General features: G+C 48.3%; 1 protein-coding gene across 1 annotated transcript in view; it reads left to right on the top strand.

Moving 5' to 3' along the window:
• LOC144143340 (amine oxidase [flavin-containing] B-like) overlaps positions 1-18,175 on the top strand; it is an 84,687-nt gene that overhangs the window by 60,665 nt on the left and 5,847 nt on the right. Inside the window, exons 14-16 of the mRNA XM_077675108.1 lie at positions 8,008-8,105; positions 12,893-13,004; positions 14,113-14,175. Coding sequence (XP_077531234.1) covers positions 8,008-8,105; positions 12,893-13,004; positions 14,113-14,175 — 273 coding nt within the window. The remainder of the gene's footprint in view (positions 1-8,007; positions 8,106-12,892; positions 13,005-14,112; positions 14,176-18,175) is intronic.

Genomic DNA, 18,175 nt, shown 5'->3' with positions numbered 1-18,175 from the left:
TTTCCAAGACGCTTCACAGAGGGCTGCTCATATCTTTTTATACACCTAAATAAAGTAACTCGTACCCACAGGGAAGGGGGTTTTGCCAGAGTTTGTATGCTGATTCTAATTAGCAAAGTACTAAAATGGTAAATATGGGAGTAAAAATAACACTAATAACTATATTTACTCCGTACGGAGCGCGGAACACGGGATAAAACTATTGTTTCACATCTCTCAATTTCAGTTCGCCGACGTGTTCTTCTGTTCACTTTGTGTTGACGTCTAGGGACACGTCATTTGCCTATCTCTATTTGATGTTGGAACTCATAATAAGCTGGCTCCGAAAAGCAAAAAAAACTTCTGAAAACACCCCCAAAACAGCACGAACAGTCATGCAATCTCCCTTGGGCAACTAGATTTGGTCCATATTGATTCGTGCGACATCAGCATAGGGCTCAATGTAGATACGAACCTTATTCTGCGACACGTTTGCAGGGCGCTCGCGGACCTATTTTCTTGCCATCTGGAATCCTATTTTCAACGCTGTAAATTCACCTTGAACTGTGAATTTGCCGAAAGCTAGGTCTTATTGTTTTAAGTTTTGTTCACGTGATTCCGGTTGACAAAGCGTTGTATGCGTTTTGTCATTTTGACGCTCAATGAATTTTCCCCGCACCAGTTCTGAAGTTTGCCTTATTTCATTCTATTCAAAGCGCATGATTCTTAGCCAGTAATGAAAAACAAGACGAAACCCAGCGGACACGAAAACCTAGGCTGCCCTTTTCTATTCAGCAACAATGCGGCTTGTATGTCACACCCTCTCTGGGATTAGCTGATAAGAATTGAAGTAATATAAACGGTTGGGGCGAATACTTGCGTCACATATTGGCAACTTCAGCCTGCGTAGAAGTGACGTGTTGCGACGCAAGCGCTTGCAAATGGCGGTGGCCGTCCTCGCGAAATAGCGCTAAAAATTTCACTGACCTTCGGCGCCATGAAATTCCCTAAAATTTGCAGCCGGCGCAGTTTTCTACGAGCGCATTTTAAAACTGTTTTATAGCGAAATAAATTTGTTTTTTTTCTCTTTCTAAGTCAGCCGTAACGGAGCCTAAAAATAGCGTGACATATTTTGTTTTTATGTTTGGCATTGAAATGAAAAAGATTTGTATGGCGTAACAGCTGTTATGAATCGGCCAACGACCACGCAGGCAGAGAGACGAACACTGGTTAACACGTCGAAGGCTATATTCAACAGGATGGAGGACAAGCGCAGGACAGTAGATGGTGGGGCGTTACAGTCAGGACGAGCTTGGGTCACACGGACACACAGCCAACAGTTAGAAGGCACACAAAATAGTCTCGCAGTTCGGCAGGTCCGATAGCAATGCCCAAGAGGCAAGTCAGCTCACGCTCAGTCTCGACGCGTTTCTAGCCGCTCTACAGCAGGAAGGGCCGCGCCCAACAGTCACACTGGAATGTCGCCGCACCAGCACCTCAATAGAGAGTTTTAGCTGACCATTTCTGACGGACCGCTCCGCTCCCATAGCTAGCTGGAGCGTCATTGCGCATGCGTGGCGCGCAAAGGCGCTGGCGGCGATACCGGAGCGGGGCCCCGCTCCACCAACCGTCGGGGCAACTTAGTGGTCCGTCGGGGCAGCTTACGTTACCGTGCGGAATATCAACATGGCTGCACCACGATGCGAGCGCACACCCGCAAACGCCGTTTCTTTAGTTGAAACGCGAGCGACGAAATCACAAAAGCTCTTCCGAATAGGCAAAGGTGCCACACTCCTCATCAAGCTTTAGTACGGAAGCGAAAAACGCCGACCGAAGCGCGGGGCTGCTTTTATGCAGCACCGAGAAAAACTGACTTGTCTTGGCTATTCCAAAGTTTATCGGCTTCTTTAAAATGATTTAGAACCATTATACCGTGTAAGCGACGACACTGTATTAAAACAGTGAAGTAACGCACTAAATACGGTACTTTACATTACTTCAGCGCCCAAATTTCTATTCGTCTCTTTTCTTCGCGATGAAGTTTTGGTTTGCACACGTACAGGGCACGGGGCAATCATTCCCCGTCGAGGAAGACACGGTTATCGCTTCGCTAAAAGCCTTTCTGCCGCTCACGCTCCGGTTGTGCTTAGCGGGCGGTCGGGAGCATAGCGGAGCGTCAAAAACGGTCAGCTCAAATTCTCTAATGACGGCGCCCAGACGAGCTCAGGATAGCGACGGTGCTGCTCAAGGTGGCCCGTGGACCAGGCGACTCACGGGGTAGTTTCGACGTAACCGCGCCCTGTTCCGTCGCTTGTCTTCCAGCCGTTCTCCTTTTCTCTATCCAGCTTCCGCGATCATTTACGCGCGGCCCCTTTTACTTGTCATCGTCGCTGTCGTTCTGGCTGGCTCACTTGCGCGGCCAATCACTCACGTGGCCATTCACCACAACAGCTACATAACAGGACAGTACAAGCCTTCCACTACAAAGAACCCAAGGCATGACATTTGTCCACAGTACACCCAGTAAGCTTGCGGGTCACATGAGTGATTTCAAACAAAAAAATAACACGAAAACCTGACTGTTTTATGCATTACTGTGCTGGATGAGTTGGAGCTGGACGAATATGTGAATCGGCGGCATCAGTACGCTCCGCCGTTATGAGGCGTAGAGTTCCGCTGTCCTTACCTGGTGACACAACCAACGCTCACGGCCGTCTTTTTCTGCGATCACGAAATAAACTTATAACATAGCAGCAGACCATAGCGTGCAGAGGGTGGTGACAGCCGGGTGGGTGGTAACGCAGCGAGGGTTGCATTTAAGCAGAGAGCTCAACTATGTCACTAAAAGCGTTTTGAGGAAATAAATAGATACGGTAAAAAATTATGACGTCTTTTTTAGTTCAACAGCCGCGGTTCGCTCGTTTTTCTTTGACGTTACTTTATCGCCCTGTGGTGTTTACGCCAATTTTGACCTGAAGAAATGTGTTTCGCTGGCCAACCTCAGCTGCCGCCGTAATTTTCATAATACATGGCAAGTATTTTTATATCTCTTGTGTACAATTTTTGATAGCTTGGTGTTGACCTTTACATGAATAACGTCAACTTATACTGAATGTCGTCATAGCTATACCTTCATTACGTCACTGATTGCTTACATTTTGATTACAAAAAATCATGGCGAATGCACCATGGATTTATGCAGTGGAGAATAGGGACCCTGTTATCTAGGAGAAAACTATGAAGTTTTTTTTTAGTCGCTCCAGTTTTATCTGACTTAACATCCGTTTATGGAAATGGCTATTTACCAAAAACGAACGCCTCAAATGTGGTTGATCTTAAGGCCACAGAGATGGTCAGTTCGTAATACCACTGCACCTGATATTCCCTCTGGTTCGGAGAGATGCAGCGATTTCCAAGTGGGGCTAAGCTATCACTTGGTTGGCGTTTCCATTTATGCGTCTTTGCATTCCAAAGTTTACGGCCAGATGCACCGCGTGACACGTGGAGCTTGCGGTGGAGCAAATGTTTGTTTCGGTAAAACAAAACGTATGTTTATTTATTACGAAGGACTTTGCAAGTGAATGTGTTCGGTCGGTATGATGACTGGATTGGAATAATGTAAATATGTAAATTCGAGTGTCAAATCTATGTTACCCCGTCGGGTATGCCCATCTTGTTTTCCGGAGGCATGGTGTTTATTTACTTGTTTAAAGCTTGGTCACGAAAGTCTTTCGATTTCCGATCATCTATTACCACCTATTTCTACGCTGTTTGTTGTAACAATAAATCAGCAACACTAAACTCTTTGCCTAAGCAAACCGCTCCTATGAGCCCTCAAACTTTGCACGAGGGACGAATTCTGTGGTTTATTTTGTTTAACTCCAATACCTGCTGCCGCCTGCATATGAAAAAAATAGAAAATATGGCTGCGGCTCAGCTCGGCTAACATTTTATATGCAAAGCAACACCCTGGCTAAGTTTTGTTGAGTCTTCGTTTCGCTTGGTTAAACCTTTGCTTTAGCTGTAGTGCCGACACGCCTAAAAGTCATTCGGTTCCGTGCAACGCTCACAAAAGGAGGCCGGGCGAGCACGGCGTTCATTCATGGCAAACGCACCGCTCCTCTTCGTCGGACGCGAGACGAGTAAGTTTGCCCGAAACGACCCAGAGCCGCATGCATGGGAGGATGCGAAGGTGGTTGGCTACATCGGCCGCAGCGGCTCTGGCGACCGCTGTCGGCCACCGCAGGCGCCAACAGAGGGCCCGGCGAATCATATGCGATGCGCTTCGAGGGGTGTGTCGCCGGGGGTGTGTCTCCGGTCAAAAGATCATTTGCGCATCCTCCACGCAATCGCTGGACGAAAGTAGTTAAGGCTTGCTTTAAAAACTATTCGCAGCCCAAGATAAAGCCGGTGACCATATCGTATAAATGACCGCCTCACAACGGTGGAGTGACCGGGCGTATTAGGAACGAAACACGTGATGCCGGTTACCGGGATGGCGCTGCGAAAGGTGCCCGAAAAAAACAGAATTCTTCGCTTGTTTAAGTGGTCACGCCGAGTTACTTTGGAGTAACTTTGGAATAATCCACCCTCCAGTGAACCGCATTGCCCGGTTCGTTCTGAACTCACCAGGTGGCGCCATCGTTGTAAGGTGGCCATTTTGCTAATATGGTCGCCCGATTTGCCATTGGCGAAAAGGTAACCCGTGAGAATTTTGTAGGAGGAATTTTACAAAAAGCTACTTCACTGCCCGGACGTAACGTTATGAACGCTGAAGTTATCCTCTAAGTTTCCTGACGTACTCTAATCTCAAGGGTGAGCTTCACAGATATTCTCAAAGCCAGCAGATTGATTCCCGTTCATGCCGTTTCATTTTTGCGATTTTCCACGGCTGGCTCACTCTACTAGAATGCTTTGTTACTCTTGAACTTGAAACACTGCCACTAATCGGTGGAGCGAGCGTTCTTCACGTTTCACGATGTATTTTTTGTTTATTACAAAATGAAAGCCGCCGTCTATTAGAAATGCAAAACAATGGAAAAATCACTTGCGTATTGATGTAATTCCTAGAATTTGCCTTCTGTTATTTTTTCTCTCAACAGTGATTGCTATTTGCAAAGAATTTTGCTGCTAACAATGCAGTGTCAAGAATTTTGCGTCAAAATCAATTCCGCACCAACAACCGCTTCAGCACTTCGTCCACGCTGCATCGACACCTCACCATCTAATGCTGCTAGCACAGACGTTCCATTCACAATGGCCGAACTGTTAGCTGCGCTTAGGTCGGTTAACCGAGATTCGGCTCCTGGCCCTGACGGCATTACATACGCAGCACTGTATCACCTGGGCAACAAGGCCAAAACATTCCTACTTGCCATTTTCAATCGTTCCTGGGAGTCTGGTTGTTTAGAGGCTAGCTAGAAATTGGGTCTTGTTGTACCTGTTCTGAAACCCGGAAAGGTACACACGGACATCAACTCTTACAGACCGATTACTCTACTGAGTTGTGTCGGTAAACTTATGGAGAAAATGGTGCTCCTACGCCTCAATTGAGACTTGACGAACAGACAAATATATCCTCAGCAGATGTCTGGTTTCAGAAAATGCAGGAGCAGCATTGACAATGTCCTTGCCCTCGTGAGTCATGTCAAGCGAGCCAAAGCCTTGAGCCAAAGCCAAACACCGCATCACCATTGCAGTGTTTGTCGATGTTAAAGCAGCGTTTGATTCTGTGTCGCACGAAGCTATCCAGATAGCCTTGAAGTCCGTCGGAGTTCAAGGCCGAATGTATGCCTGGCTCTGCAATTATTTATCCGACAGGTCACTGTACATGTCTACTAAGGATGGTGACACTGGACTTCACACTGTGCGTCGAGGTGTCCCCCAGGGAGGAATTTTAAGCCCGACGTTGTTTAACATTTCCCTAATTGGAATCGAGCAGTGCTTGCCACCATCCGTTCAAATTTCTCTCTATGCTGATGATATATGCATTTGGTGCTCAGGAAGCAACCGGCGGATTTTGCGCGCAAGGCTTCAAAGGGCGATTAATTCAATGGCAACCTTTTTGGCAGTACGTGGCCTCGAAATAGCGCTCGTCCGTGTCCCCTTCGTCCTGTGTCTTGCCTACTGCGCTATACGGTGTTTAGCTCGAAATATCGGCGGAGGAGTCTGCTGCGATAGCTTTCACCAGGCGTGATCTCTCCCGGTATCTTCTTGAACTCGGAGGCGTTCCTATATCTTACTTTGACAGCCACAAATTTCTAGGAGTGACTTTCGACAGGAACATGACGTGGTCCCCACATATACGACAACTGAGGCACAAGCTTGAGGCGTACGCATCGATCTTTCGCATGATCTCCAGCAGTGCGGGAGGTTGCTCGGTGGAGTCTCTCATCAAGCTCTACAATGCACTCTGTGAGGGATTGCTTCGCTACAGCTTGCCTGCCCTCGAGCCTCTCACAAAAACAAACTCACGGCTACTAGAAGGCTTACAAGCGAAAGTGCTTCCTGTGTGCCTTGGGGTACCTAAAAATACTTCAACCCTTGGGACTCTCAGGGAGAGTAGGCGCCTCTCTCCAACGGTTCTCTGCCACCAAGAACTCCTTCGTGCACGCTTGCGGTTTGTGACCAGGACTGTTGACCATCCGCTGGCTTGTGACTCGGAAGCCGAGGTACGTGCCTTATTACCAGCAGTGTATCAGAGCCCAGCAGAGCATACCCAGCCACCATGGAGATTTGCCTCCTGGAAAATAACATTAACCGTTCCCGGCATCCAGAGCAAAGCTAAGTTGCCTCCGCCTGCTCTTAAATTCTTTTCATTGGAGCACATTGCTACTACCTACCAAAATTACACTCACATTTTCACAGATGGATCAGTGATGGATACGTCATCTGCCATCGGAATATGGATCCCATCAACCCACACAAAAATTACCGCAAAACTAGGTCACAAAACTTCGTCGATGGTTACTGAACTTACGGCCTTACGTGCTGCATTGGAACACATTTTAACTGCTCCAGTTCAGGCATGGGCAATCTTCACCGACTCTCCAGCAGCCCTTCAGCACCTCATGGTGCTGCCACAAGAGCAGCTTGCTCAAGAAATTAATGGCCTGCACAAGCAGGCAATAAACAACCACCACATCGTTGTTCTGCAGTGGCTTCCATTTCACTGCGGTGTGGCTGGCAACGACGAAGCCGACAGAGCTGCTGCATCAGCGCATTCCAGCCCAATTATTACGCCAGTGCCTTTCACAAGGCGAGACGGAGCGACTCTGGCGTCATCGCTTGCCAAGAGTTCTCAGCGATTGCTGTGGACAGACCCAAATAATACCTACTATCCGTTGCACACAATAGACCCAGAGTGTCGATTTCGGATGCCAAGTGGTCTGTGCAAGCGAGATAAAGCTGTCCTGCATCGAATAAGACTGAATGTGGCGTACACCAAGCATTTCCTTTTTAAACTACGTCGAGTTTCCTCACCTCTGTGCCCTACCTGTGCAGTTCGCGAGGACCTGAAACACGTTCTCTGCGCATGTCCTCGCTACGAACTTGAGCGTACCACGGCAACGCTTTCTCTGGGCCTTCCCGCGTCCGCCCAGATATCTTCGAGTCACCTCCTTGGGCCCTGGCTTACAACCGGCATGGCAAGTCGCGCAACAACAGTGCTCCTAACGTTCCTCCGGAGCACTGGACTTATCAGTGAGCTATGAACTCTCAGACAAATGACTATATCGCCTGATTGTGTGTGTGCTTTTTGTGTGAGTTTGTGTGTTTGAGTATTCATGTGTAAGTGAGAGTTTTCATTAATCTTCATCACACCTTCACCCCCATTTGGTGTAGCAAGTCGGGCGCCCCACCTGGCTGACCTCACTTGTTCATTAAAGATGTTTCTCTCTCTTCTCTTAACGAGCTGTGTCGTGGGCTGTTACATGTGATACCCTTGGGACAATTGGCTCTTATAGCGTTTCGTTGGAGGTGAGTGAGCTTTGCATTAGCAGTTTCTACTCTCGCGCCAATGCTTCCCAGCCGCTCCACTACGAAGAGAAGAACTGGCTGGAGGAGCAGTACTCGGGCGGCTGCTACGTGTCTACGTTTCCGACTGGGGTCCTAAGCAAATACGGGAGGTGAGTTTCGTTGATCGGGTTCGAGGCTTACTGCCTTGAGTGGGAAATGCCTCTGCGGGGTATCGCCATGAAGAGAAGAGGGAATAGCGGACTCTATTTGCAGTGGCTACTTCAATCTTTGTGGAAGTAGAAACGTTCTGTTGGACCGGACCTTTAAAGGCTCCTTAAGGGCGCTTGGTGACCGGCGTACCGATGACAGCTGTAGCCCTCAAGTCAAAGCTGCCTAGCACCGCATCCCAGCGCACAGCATTGGGGAGAGGGGGTTGTGGGGACTGTTCAGATAAGCTCGAGCGTTTAGACAGCTCCACAGACACGGCAAACGGGAGATGAAATAATGGAAGGTCAAATTCGCTGCAGATGGTAGCCTCGCATTAGACCGTCATCATCATCATTATCATCATCATCACCACCAGCCTATTTACGCCCATTGCAGTGCAAAGGCCTCTCCCATAATTCGACAATCACCCCGGTCTTGTGCAAACTACGACCAATTTATCCTCGCAAACTTCTTGATCTTATCTGCCCGCCGTCTGCCACTCTTGCCTTCTCTAGGCATCCAGTCTGTTACCCTTAATATGCAACGGTTATCTTGCCTTCGCATTACATGCCCTGCCCACGTCCATTTCTTCTTAATTTCTACTAATATGTCATTAACAAGCGTTTGTTCCCTGATCCACTCCGCTCTCTTCTTGTCCTTTAATGTTACACTTATCATCGTCCGTTCCCTTGCTCACGGAGTCGCCCATCTGCATCTCACCGCTGCAGCTGCATCTTACGGGTACTCACCTACGGGGCAGAAACTTGGAGGCTCGCTGAGAGGGTTCAACTTAAATTGAGCACTCCTCATTAGAACGTAACGCGCACTAAAAGAACACACCGGGTCGCTGGCGGTCGCCCCGTGCAGAGGCGGGGGTCACTCGCATGCCACTTGCCGGGTGGTACGTAATCGAAGCTCAGCCGCGGAGATGTAGTACGAGCCGAGATCGCCCACTGAACAGCCTTCGAGACAGTGGCGCCATCTCTCGGCCCAGCGGGGTACCTTCTGCTGGAGTGGTGGACATGAGTTGACATTGCTAGTCTCTAAACAACTCCGCTGTGAAAGGCCCCGAAAGAATCCAACAATCGTGCAGTTGTTTTCCTTCTTACCGCCCAGGTTCAACTAGTTCTGATAGCACCTTGGCCACTGGGGACTGTGTTACTTTAGATGTGGTTCACGCAAGGCGGTCTAGCGAGACCAATCCCAGAGCGAGTGTTCGGAGCACGCTGAAATACCGTATCAGTCAGTTTGGCCGGTTTCTGGGGAAGTTTCCCCAACAGAGTTGGGAAGGGCAAGACCGGCATTTGGGTTTCTTAACGAGTACCTAAGTGCATTGAGGGAGTTTGTGCGCCAGTGTTCAGAGGTAATTTTAAGGTTAGTGGGGGAAATTAAGGGGTGATGTATTACGCCTTTTTGGGGTTGGGGAAAGATTTATGTACTTACACGTAAGCAGCCGGCGGTTCTTGGTCAGAAGGGCCCAACTGCTGCGGCGTGGCGCACCAACTGCAGCTCGCGCAGCCGCCTGGTCCTTTTTGTTGCCTTTGATGCCCCGGTGCCCTGGAATCCTTTTCATTACGCGCTTTCGCCGCGCGCCCTGGTATTATTAACGGAACACTGGAAAAACCATAAAATTTTGTCAGTTTGCCCTCAGGATCGGTTGTAAGTGCACGTTCGCACATGGATGAACGAACAGATTGAGGGGAAACCCCCAAGGTGGAGTAATTTTCTGCGATGAAAATTTGACATCCACCTAAATGCAGCCATACGGCTACAAAGGAAAGATATACAGCTTTCTCAGAAACTTCGCAGTTGAAGAAAAATTTGTCCTGGTCCAGGATGGTTCCTTCGCACATGGATGCTTGCGCGAGAGTCTTAACCACCAGGCCCGGTATGCAATATCCCCTCCGTAATGTGCCTCTGGGCTGGAGAAGTGCGTGCTACGGCCATGTTCAAACGTAACCATTGAACTAGGAACTTATAATGCCTGAAAAGAAGACCCCAGGACGAAAACGCACTCACGGTGCATTTTCGTGGTGTAAGCACTGGAGCACGAGTGCGTATACCTCCTACAAATAGCCTCGCGTAGCAAGCGATGGGTCACGAAGAGCTTTAGTGAGGAGAACCTGAAGATCGAATGTAATTAGCGGATGGCAAGAGAATTTGCTGCGAACATTTAGCTGTGGGTGGCTATTAGGGTCGAGTGAGGTGTGTTAATACTTATACACAAATTCTTCGTAATGCAGAGCGTGCATTTGTTAAGCTAGCGTCGTTGGTTTGCTCAACTCTTTGCCCCTGATGTTCCTGTCAGTGCTTCACTAATGCTATTTTTTCGTATAATTGCCGCAATCCAATCATTGTGTTTGTTTACTTATGTTTATTTTCTACCGTCTGGCAGCTCCATGCTGTTTTATCTGTGCAAAGTGAAGAGCGTGTTCTATGCTCTGTGTTTTTTATGCCTAGCATTTTGACCTATTGGGTAGGAACAGTGTTTTGCCCTGCCCTCACTAGGCTAGAATAATCTTGATTGAACATCAGTTCTGTCGAAGTACTTCGATGGTGTCAGAAACAATCGTTGCGAAAGAGAAATGCACGCAGGGCAGACGCTGTGCCATTTGTTTTGCGGACGCTCATCTATGCACCTCACACGGCTGATTGCTTCGTCGCCGCTTCCGTAATCTTTCAGTTCGTATCGGAGCACAACTTCGCTCGAACAAACGTTATTTCTCCAAGAACCTGCGTCGTTCTTGGCTACATGAAAATATTATCTCCCGCTCTTGTAAGACGTAGGTATCAAAGCCAAGCACCACTTCCCCCTCCCCTCGTTTTCTAGTGGACTACTTATCCATCGGGACAAAGATTTCCTTGCGGTTCATCATGGAATTTCATTTTTCATGGGCAAACCTTACGTCTGTCAAAGCAGCCTTGCTGAATAATAGTCCATCATGCTTTGCATGATTTTCTCAAACACAGACATAAACAGAGAAAATACAGGTGGTTGCAAAGATCACCGGGGCGTTCGAGCGGGGTGAGAAAACGACTCTACCACAATAAATTTACGCACCTATTCTTTGGGTACCCACTTGTGGGAGTAAAAGCAGGGAAATAACACCCGCACAGTGCCAGGTGTGAGGCCAGGTGGTTAAATTCGGCGCTGTATGCTGTATGCGCTCCCTGTCTATAGCTGTAGTTTTCTGCATAATCATTGTGATCAATAGCCTGTATTTGTTTTCATTATTCCAAAGGTGGCTATTCATATGCCAGAAGGAGAGAAAGCTTACCTAACCAAGAAACTACAGAAACTTTGAATGAATAATTTTCACAAAGGCGTAATACTAGGTAGTTATTGTTACCAAGACGGGGGAGGAGCTCACATGGCATACCGCGAGTTTATTTAGCACATGCTTTCGTTTTCGCGAGTCATCACGTTGCACTTCGGGATAATGTTTAGCAAGGCCATGAAAGGACAATACAAACTTCTTTTCTTCGAATGAAGTAGCCACCGGTAGCCCAGTGAGCTCCTGTTCTCTTCTGGAGAACATCGTTTTCACCGAAGCACCTACGCACACAAGCACGCGCGTGCACTCACTCATTGACGTATCTCCGCCACAGCAGCGACACATCCTGACACGAGAGGAATTGCGTGCCGAGCCCATAACTGGGAGGAGTACAGGCAGGGTAGACGTACTGGTGCGCTTAATTATTCATGAGGGTGCTTTGTGACCCCTCAAACAAGCTCACAACTAGCGTAACTCTACCAACCAGAACGCACATGCACCTAGCACGCTCTAATGCTGTACTTGCTCCTGTTAATGCGGCGCTCCGGTGGTTTCACAACAGAAACCTCCATCTAAAAGGACAGTTGCTTTTACCATTATTGTATCCACCTGCACGTCTCCTCGGGCCTTTGCGACATACTCGCTGGTGGCGAGCTCGTTGCAGGGCGAGTACCTCACGCCTCGTGTAAGTCGCATCAGCCCAACCAGCACGAACGCACGAAGAAAAGGAATCAAGCCACACAGGCTCAACAAATGATAACTCACCGGCTACAAGTCTTCATTAACAAACTGGGGAACTGGAACTGAAGATCCTGTCCCCCTCGAATCTCACTCGAATGCAACTTGCCTTCCTCACCAACTCAGAAAATAGAAAACCGAACAGAGTTCCAAGAAAATATGCCCAATGACCCCTGAAGAAGGGTTGGGAAACGCGAAGGATGAAGCAGCAATAATATTTAATGATGGAGGTAGGGTTAGTAAAGTACCGGGGAAAGAGTGTTTTTAAGAAAGAAACGAAAACAAATCTAACTGTTTTTGAAAACAAAAGGAGCTGGTGCAGCCTTAGGCTCGAAGTAATCGCCACTTACGCAAGTTCACAGGTCGACGTTACTGTTTTCGCTGCCTTTCTGGCCGAAGTAGATGAAATACTCGCAGTTATCTGGGCGCCCCATATTACGCGCGGAAGTCAAAACCAGCAAAACCAACGTTGTGGTCAGTAAGATGCTTAACATTTGTACGCCGATAACCAATATAAGACAAATATTCTTCTTCTGGACGCCATTTTTCTGTGATAGTGTTTTCGTCAAAGCCACTTAAACTTTGATAACTTGGAGTTTCGGTGCTGATTCTTCAGTCGATCAGTTCTGCTCAGCCTGAATTTAGCTCAGCCTCAGCTAGATCGAATTTGTTCTAAAGTGGCTAGTTTACGTTGATTACTTCAGAGCGGGATAAAATAAGATTTCTTGTGCTTGCAGGACCCTCCGAGAGCCCTTCGGCAGAGTATACTTCGCAGGCACCGAGACAGCTATCTCATGGCCGGGTTACATGAACGGTGCCGTGGAGGCCGGAGAGAGGGCCGCCAGAGAGGTGCGAAGAGAAGCCACCTGTTTGTTTGTCTACAATGTTGCCTAGAGCGTTCACAATATGTTGCACCCTACTTTGAAACAGCGTAACATAGAACAGAAGGCTATGGTTCGGTAACACAAGGCTAGCGTTGCATCTCTTGTGACGCTGTTTGAAAGTCGACATTATGCACATCAATCAAAGAGACGAGCCCACCGTTCTTCTGGGGCTACATCTTATGTGGTTGTCACAGAGTGGCTGGTGGTGCAAGTAATAATACAGCAGTCCCGTTACATAGCAAAGATTGTAAAGGGAGCAAAATATGGCCAAAAGCGTTTCCTATTGGTCTTTCGGCAGCAGCAAGACTTGGGGTTTCACGTCCCTGACCATCGCGCAACAACGGGCGATTCCGTTATGTTAGGCTTCGTGAATGGCATGCAGAAATACGCACTGATGCAGCCGCTTCAGATGCGAAGGCGAACGTCGTACAGGTGCCGAAAAATCGCTAGAAAAGACTTGTGGAAATCTTATGCACCATTTATTTTTTTGTGTTTTGGAAACGCTTAATCAACGCTGCCTAGCGCCAGCCAACAGGACATGGTTGAAGAGAAGATGATGGACTGTATTGTAACAACGCCGATGAAGATACGTCCCGCCGCCGCGCAAATATATGAATAGTGTATGAGAAGCATTATAAATGGCCTGTACATGAACGCACCTTCCCCTGTATCCGTGCCAACAACCTTATCTTAGCAAACAGTACTGAAGTTTTTACACTACGGCAATTATCATCTACCTATATGTATAAATACACCATACCGTATGCAGCGAATGTTAACGTTATTGTTTACTGAGCCGAATTCGAAAAAACAAAAGCACCTATTCACGTACAAGCGGGCGCCATTACATAAAAAATGTTAACGCGTGCAACACGGACATGCAAAAGACCGGCAAAGTAGCCGCCCTAATAACCCAGGCCTATCTTTTCAGCTTGAAACCATTGCGCAAGAGCCGGCGGGATGAACAGTTGGGCTTTCATTACATAAAGGAAACGGAATATAGAGGCTTTCCGTTTTTAACTCCAGTTCGGGGTCCTAATATTTTCTATTTGCGTCTTTACTCCAAACGTAACGTTCTCCACGCAATGAAGCTTCTGCCCGAGAACCAGATATGGATCGAGGAACCGGAGTTCAAGGTGCGTACAAACTGCTAGCGTACTTTGCGCTCACCAAGTGCTTATGTAAGTCCTTGTCATAGGCTGTCAATAAGGGGTGTCCACGTTTGAGCCATAGGTCATGACGTGGCCTTGTAGAAAGTCTACCGAGCGACATAATTGCGTGCCCGCAGACTCTGGTGTATGCGATTATGTTTCACACCACGCCTCCAAGAAAATAATTATGAGTTATCAATTTTCAGAATGAAATTTACACTTGAGTGCTAACGAAGTGCAGTCCTGAGATCCCGACACCATCGCAGTTCGCGGCAAGACTGGGCGGATTTATTGACAATTGCAGAGTGTTTTAAAGCGAAGCTTTAGTGTCCTTACTGATGCCGTCGTCTAACAATACGCCCTGCCCTAAACCGACCTTTCTGTGCTGATGTTGATGAATGATCGTGAGTAAAGTGCAAAAAAGGCAAAAGCTCTAACTTCAGCCCGCGAGTCCGTAAAGATATTTGGACGCAGTGGGTCCGTCATGGCCAAGGCGATGGCCACCTGCTCGGCCACCGCCACTGAGACCTTCCTGACGAAGGCAGAGTTGAGCATCCCGCCCGGGTGGTCTACGGCGACACCACAAAGCAATCCGAGCGGCCGTACTGAGCCGCGTCTACAAAAATAGCGAGCTCAGGACTACCCGCGACAGAGTTCAAAAGAGATCGAGCCCGAGCCTTGCGGCGCCCTACAATGTATTGTGGATGTACATTTCTTGGAAAAAGGTCTACCCTAAATGTATCCCTTACGGACGGTGAAATCGACACTTTACGTTCATTTACCATCATTGTGCCACAGCCAATTGATTCCAGGATGTGCCTGCCGCCCCGTGACTACAAGAGGCGCACCACCTGGGCCGTCTGTTGAGCCTCTATTACCTCCGAGTGGGTGTTGTGAATGCCCAGTTGCATGAGCTTTTCCGTGCTGGTGCTGACAGGCAAACCGAAAAAATGCCTAATGCTCCTACGCATGAGTGTGTTGATTTTGGCCTCCTCAGATTTTGACCACTCGAGCGCCGAGGCGACATAATTGATGTAGCTCTTGAGGAACGCATGATAGAGCCGAATGAGATTGCTCTCGCTCAACCCTCCTTTGCGGTTCGAGACCCTGAGAATGAGCCTGATCATGCTCTCCGTGTTGGAGGTGGTGCGGGCTATAGTCTGTGTATTACGACCCTTTGATTCTAACTGAAGTCCGAGGACCCTGATGCAATCGCACCAAGACATCGTTCGGCCGTCCCGTGTGTGCATGGTGATAGGGACCCGCCCCAAAGAAGTAAGGCGCCTAACTCCCTCCGAATTGGCCTGTAATGTGAAAGCTCAGACAAGGCCGGTGAAAGGCTCATGCCTGATCCAGTTGAAAATTCTTGTGTGATGTCCAATGTGCTCTGGAGCGCCTTCTCCACCCCGCCGTCAGACTCGCCCATACACCACACGGTAATGCCGTCCACGTATAGCGCATGGTTGGTGCCGTGCACGGTGGCAAGGCGCTAGGAGAGGCCCTTCATGGCGACATTAAACAGGAGAGTAGAGATAACAGGCCCTTGTGGGGTGCCCCTCGCGCCCAAGGTGAAGTGTCCGTATTTATTCCGACAAATTTTAATTGTAGCTCAAGGAAGTAGGGCACATATGTGTGGAAACGATGACCCAGTCCTATGTCCGAAACGGCCTCGAGTATGAACTTGTGCGAAATGTTTTCAAACGCTTTGGCGTGATCCAGGGCTAGGATACCCCTAATGTCCCTTGTATAGTCATGTATGATTTGACGTTTCATTAGGAACATTACATCCTGCGTGGACAATGCAGGCCTAAAGCCCACCGTGTTGTGGGGAAACAGTTCTTTTTCTTCAATGTACCGCGACACCCGATTGTGAATAGAGTGCTCGGCCACCTTGCCCACGCAGGACGTGAGCGAGATCGGTATGAAATTCTCGGGCGCAAGGGGCTTGCCCGGTTTTGGGATGAGCACCACCGAGGCGGTCTTCCAGAATTCGGGCACGAGTCCCGTTTCACAGATTTTGTTGATCTCCCCGGTTAGCTTAACGATGAACTTGCCATCCAGGTTACGTAAAAGCTTGTTGGAGATGCCGGCCGGCCCCGGGGCAGAGCATCCGTTGAGCTCGAGGAGGACCTCCCACATTTAAGACTCAGAGAACGGGGCGTCCAGGTCCTCAACCGAAGCCTTGCGGTAACGAGGATAATCAGCGTCCTCCGAGATTCCAGTGGGAGGTATCTGTCCAGCAGCTCTTGAAGGAGGGCCGCTTCCGACACTCCGTTTCTTTTTTGGCTCTGAACAAGTTTGCCAATAGCCAATCTTTGATTGCATTTATTCTGCAAGTCGTCAAGCAGTTGCTTCAGGAGGTTCCACTTTCCCCCCACACGTATCTTTCCGTCAACCGAGGAACAAATACCTTTCAACTTCTGTTTCAACAGATCCTCAGAGCAAGCCTCAATCTCTCGATTAAGCACCGCTATCCTCTTTCGAAGCCTGCGATTCAGTCTCTGCGTCTTCTAACGAGCAAGAATGGAATTTTCAGCCTATAAGAGGTGCGCAAGATGCGCGTCCATCCTATCCACCTTGAGATCCGTTTTGACAACCTTGGTCACAGCTCTGGCATCCTTCTTGAGCCTTAAGAAGAGGCTGTCAAGGCAGTCATACTCCTCCCGGTCCTCTTTCCACAATTTCAGGAAGGCATCCCAGTCAATTATTTAAACTCCTTGGTTGGAGGCGCATTTACTTCTCCTCTGTGTGTTTTCAATTACTCGTGTTTTGGTGCGTTTAAATTACAGCACACTGAATAAAATGCCCTTAAAGTAGTTGCAGGATCTAAACAAAGTAATATCCGCTACAACAAGCCGATGTATCGGCTTCCTTTTGAGCGAGCAGTCGAGTTCTTGGCGACGTGGGGCAGTATACCCTAATGGGCTGGTGTTGATGGTCCTTAGCGTTCTTTCTTCTTGCGTACCGTTGACGAAGAAACAGTTCGCATGTACACCATAAACACAGAATGCTGTTCATCCTACAGCCTGAGGTAACTGTAAATGGTTGCTTCAGCGGGAGCATATGTAAGACAACGCCAGAAGCGCAGCCGACTCAGCTGACACTGCTGGCCGCGCACCGCCTTGAAAACGAGTGGAAATTTTATTTTGTATTTTCTCAATGTAAATTAATCTTGTTCAACATTTTACGACATACGATTTACGAACGCCAGGGTACACGTATATTAGTGAGTAGGTGAGGCAATAGCGTCAAATAAACAAATGAATGGCAATTAAACGACGCGCAAAACAAGCACCAAATGGCATGTCCGCTATTGCAGAGAGGTGTAATTCTATATTTACATAACATAACACAGCAACGTACACAGTGCGCGGCCCAAATATTTACATGCGATCGTCACTCACTGTGTTGGTTATATCTACCGCAGGGGTCGGCATCTTACTGCGTGCGGGCCGAATGTGACCCGGGGGGCTGTATTATGCGGCCCCCAGCACGTCGTCAGAACCCCTGTCACTTACAATCTGAACGCCGACACGCCAGGTTTGACCTTAACTAGTGTTAGACGGGGACAGAAGGAGAGAAATTTAATCGCATCCAGCGGCATTGTTCCTCATATTCCCGCTTTGCTAAATTATTGTCAAATATTATTGGCAATGCGCTGATTTTTTCCTCTTTGCCTTCAAAGCCTCCCTCCGCCTCCCACCTGATTTGCCATCCAGCCCTCCGCCATGTCGACTTCATACAACTTGGCACTACACCTGAATAAGTTGCGGACCCTTATTCTTGTCGCTAAAGAGCGAACTGGGGATATAATATGCAAGAGAATAATTAAATAAAGTGAGAGCAAACAAGGAATGGGGACAGTTCGCCCGACCACTCTGTTCTACGGGCACGACATTCGAAATCACAAAACAGGGTTCACGCTTCTGACGCTCGCTGCATTTTCTCACTTAGCCACGCAATAAAACGGCCAGCTAGCACTGCC

The sequence above is a fragment of the Haemaphysalis longicornis genome, unplaced genomic scaffold, assembly GCF_048455015.1.
Source record: "Haemaphysalis longicornis isolate Haplotype H1 unplaced genomic scaffold, Haemaphysalis longicornis Haplotype H1 scaffold_6, whole genome shotgun sequence".
NCBI classification, from domain to species: Eukaryota; Metazoa; Arthropoda; class Arachnida; order Ixodida; family Ixodidae; genus Haemaphysalis; species Haemaphysalis longicornis.
This window is presented reverse-complemented; position numbering and strand designations above follow the sequence as displayed.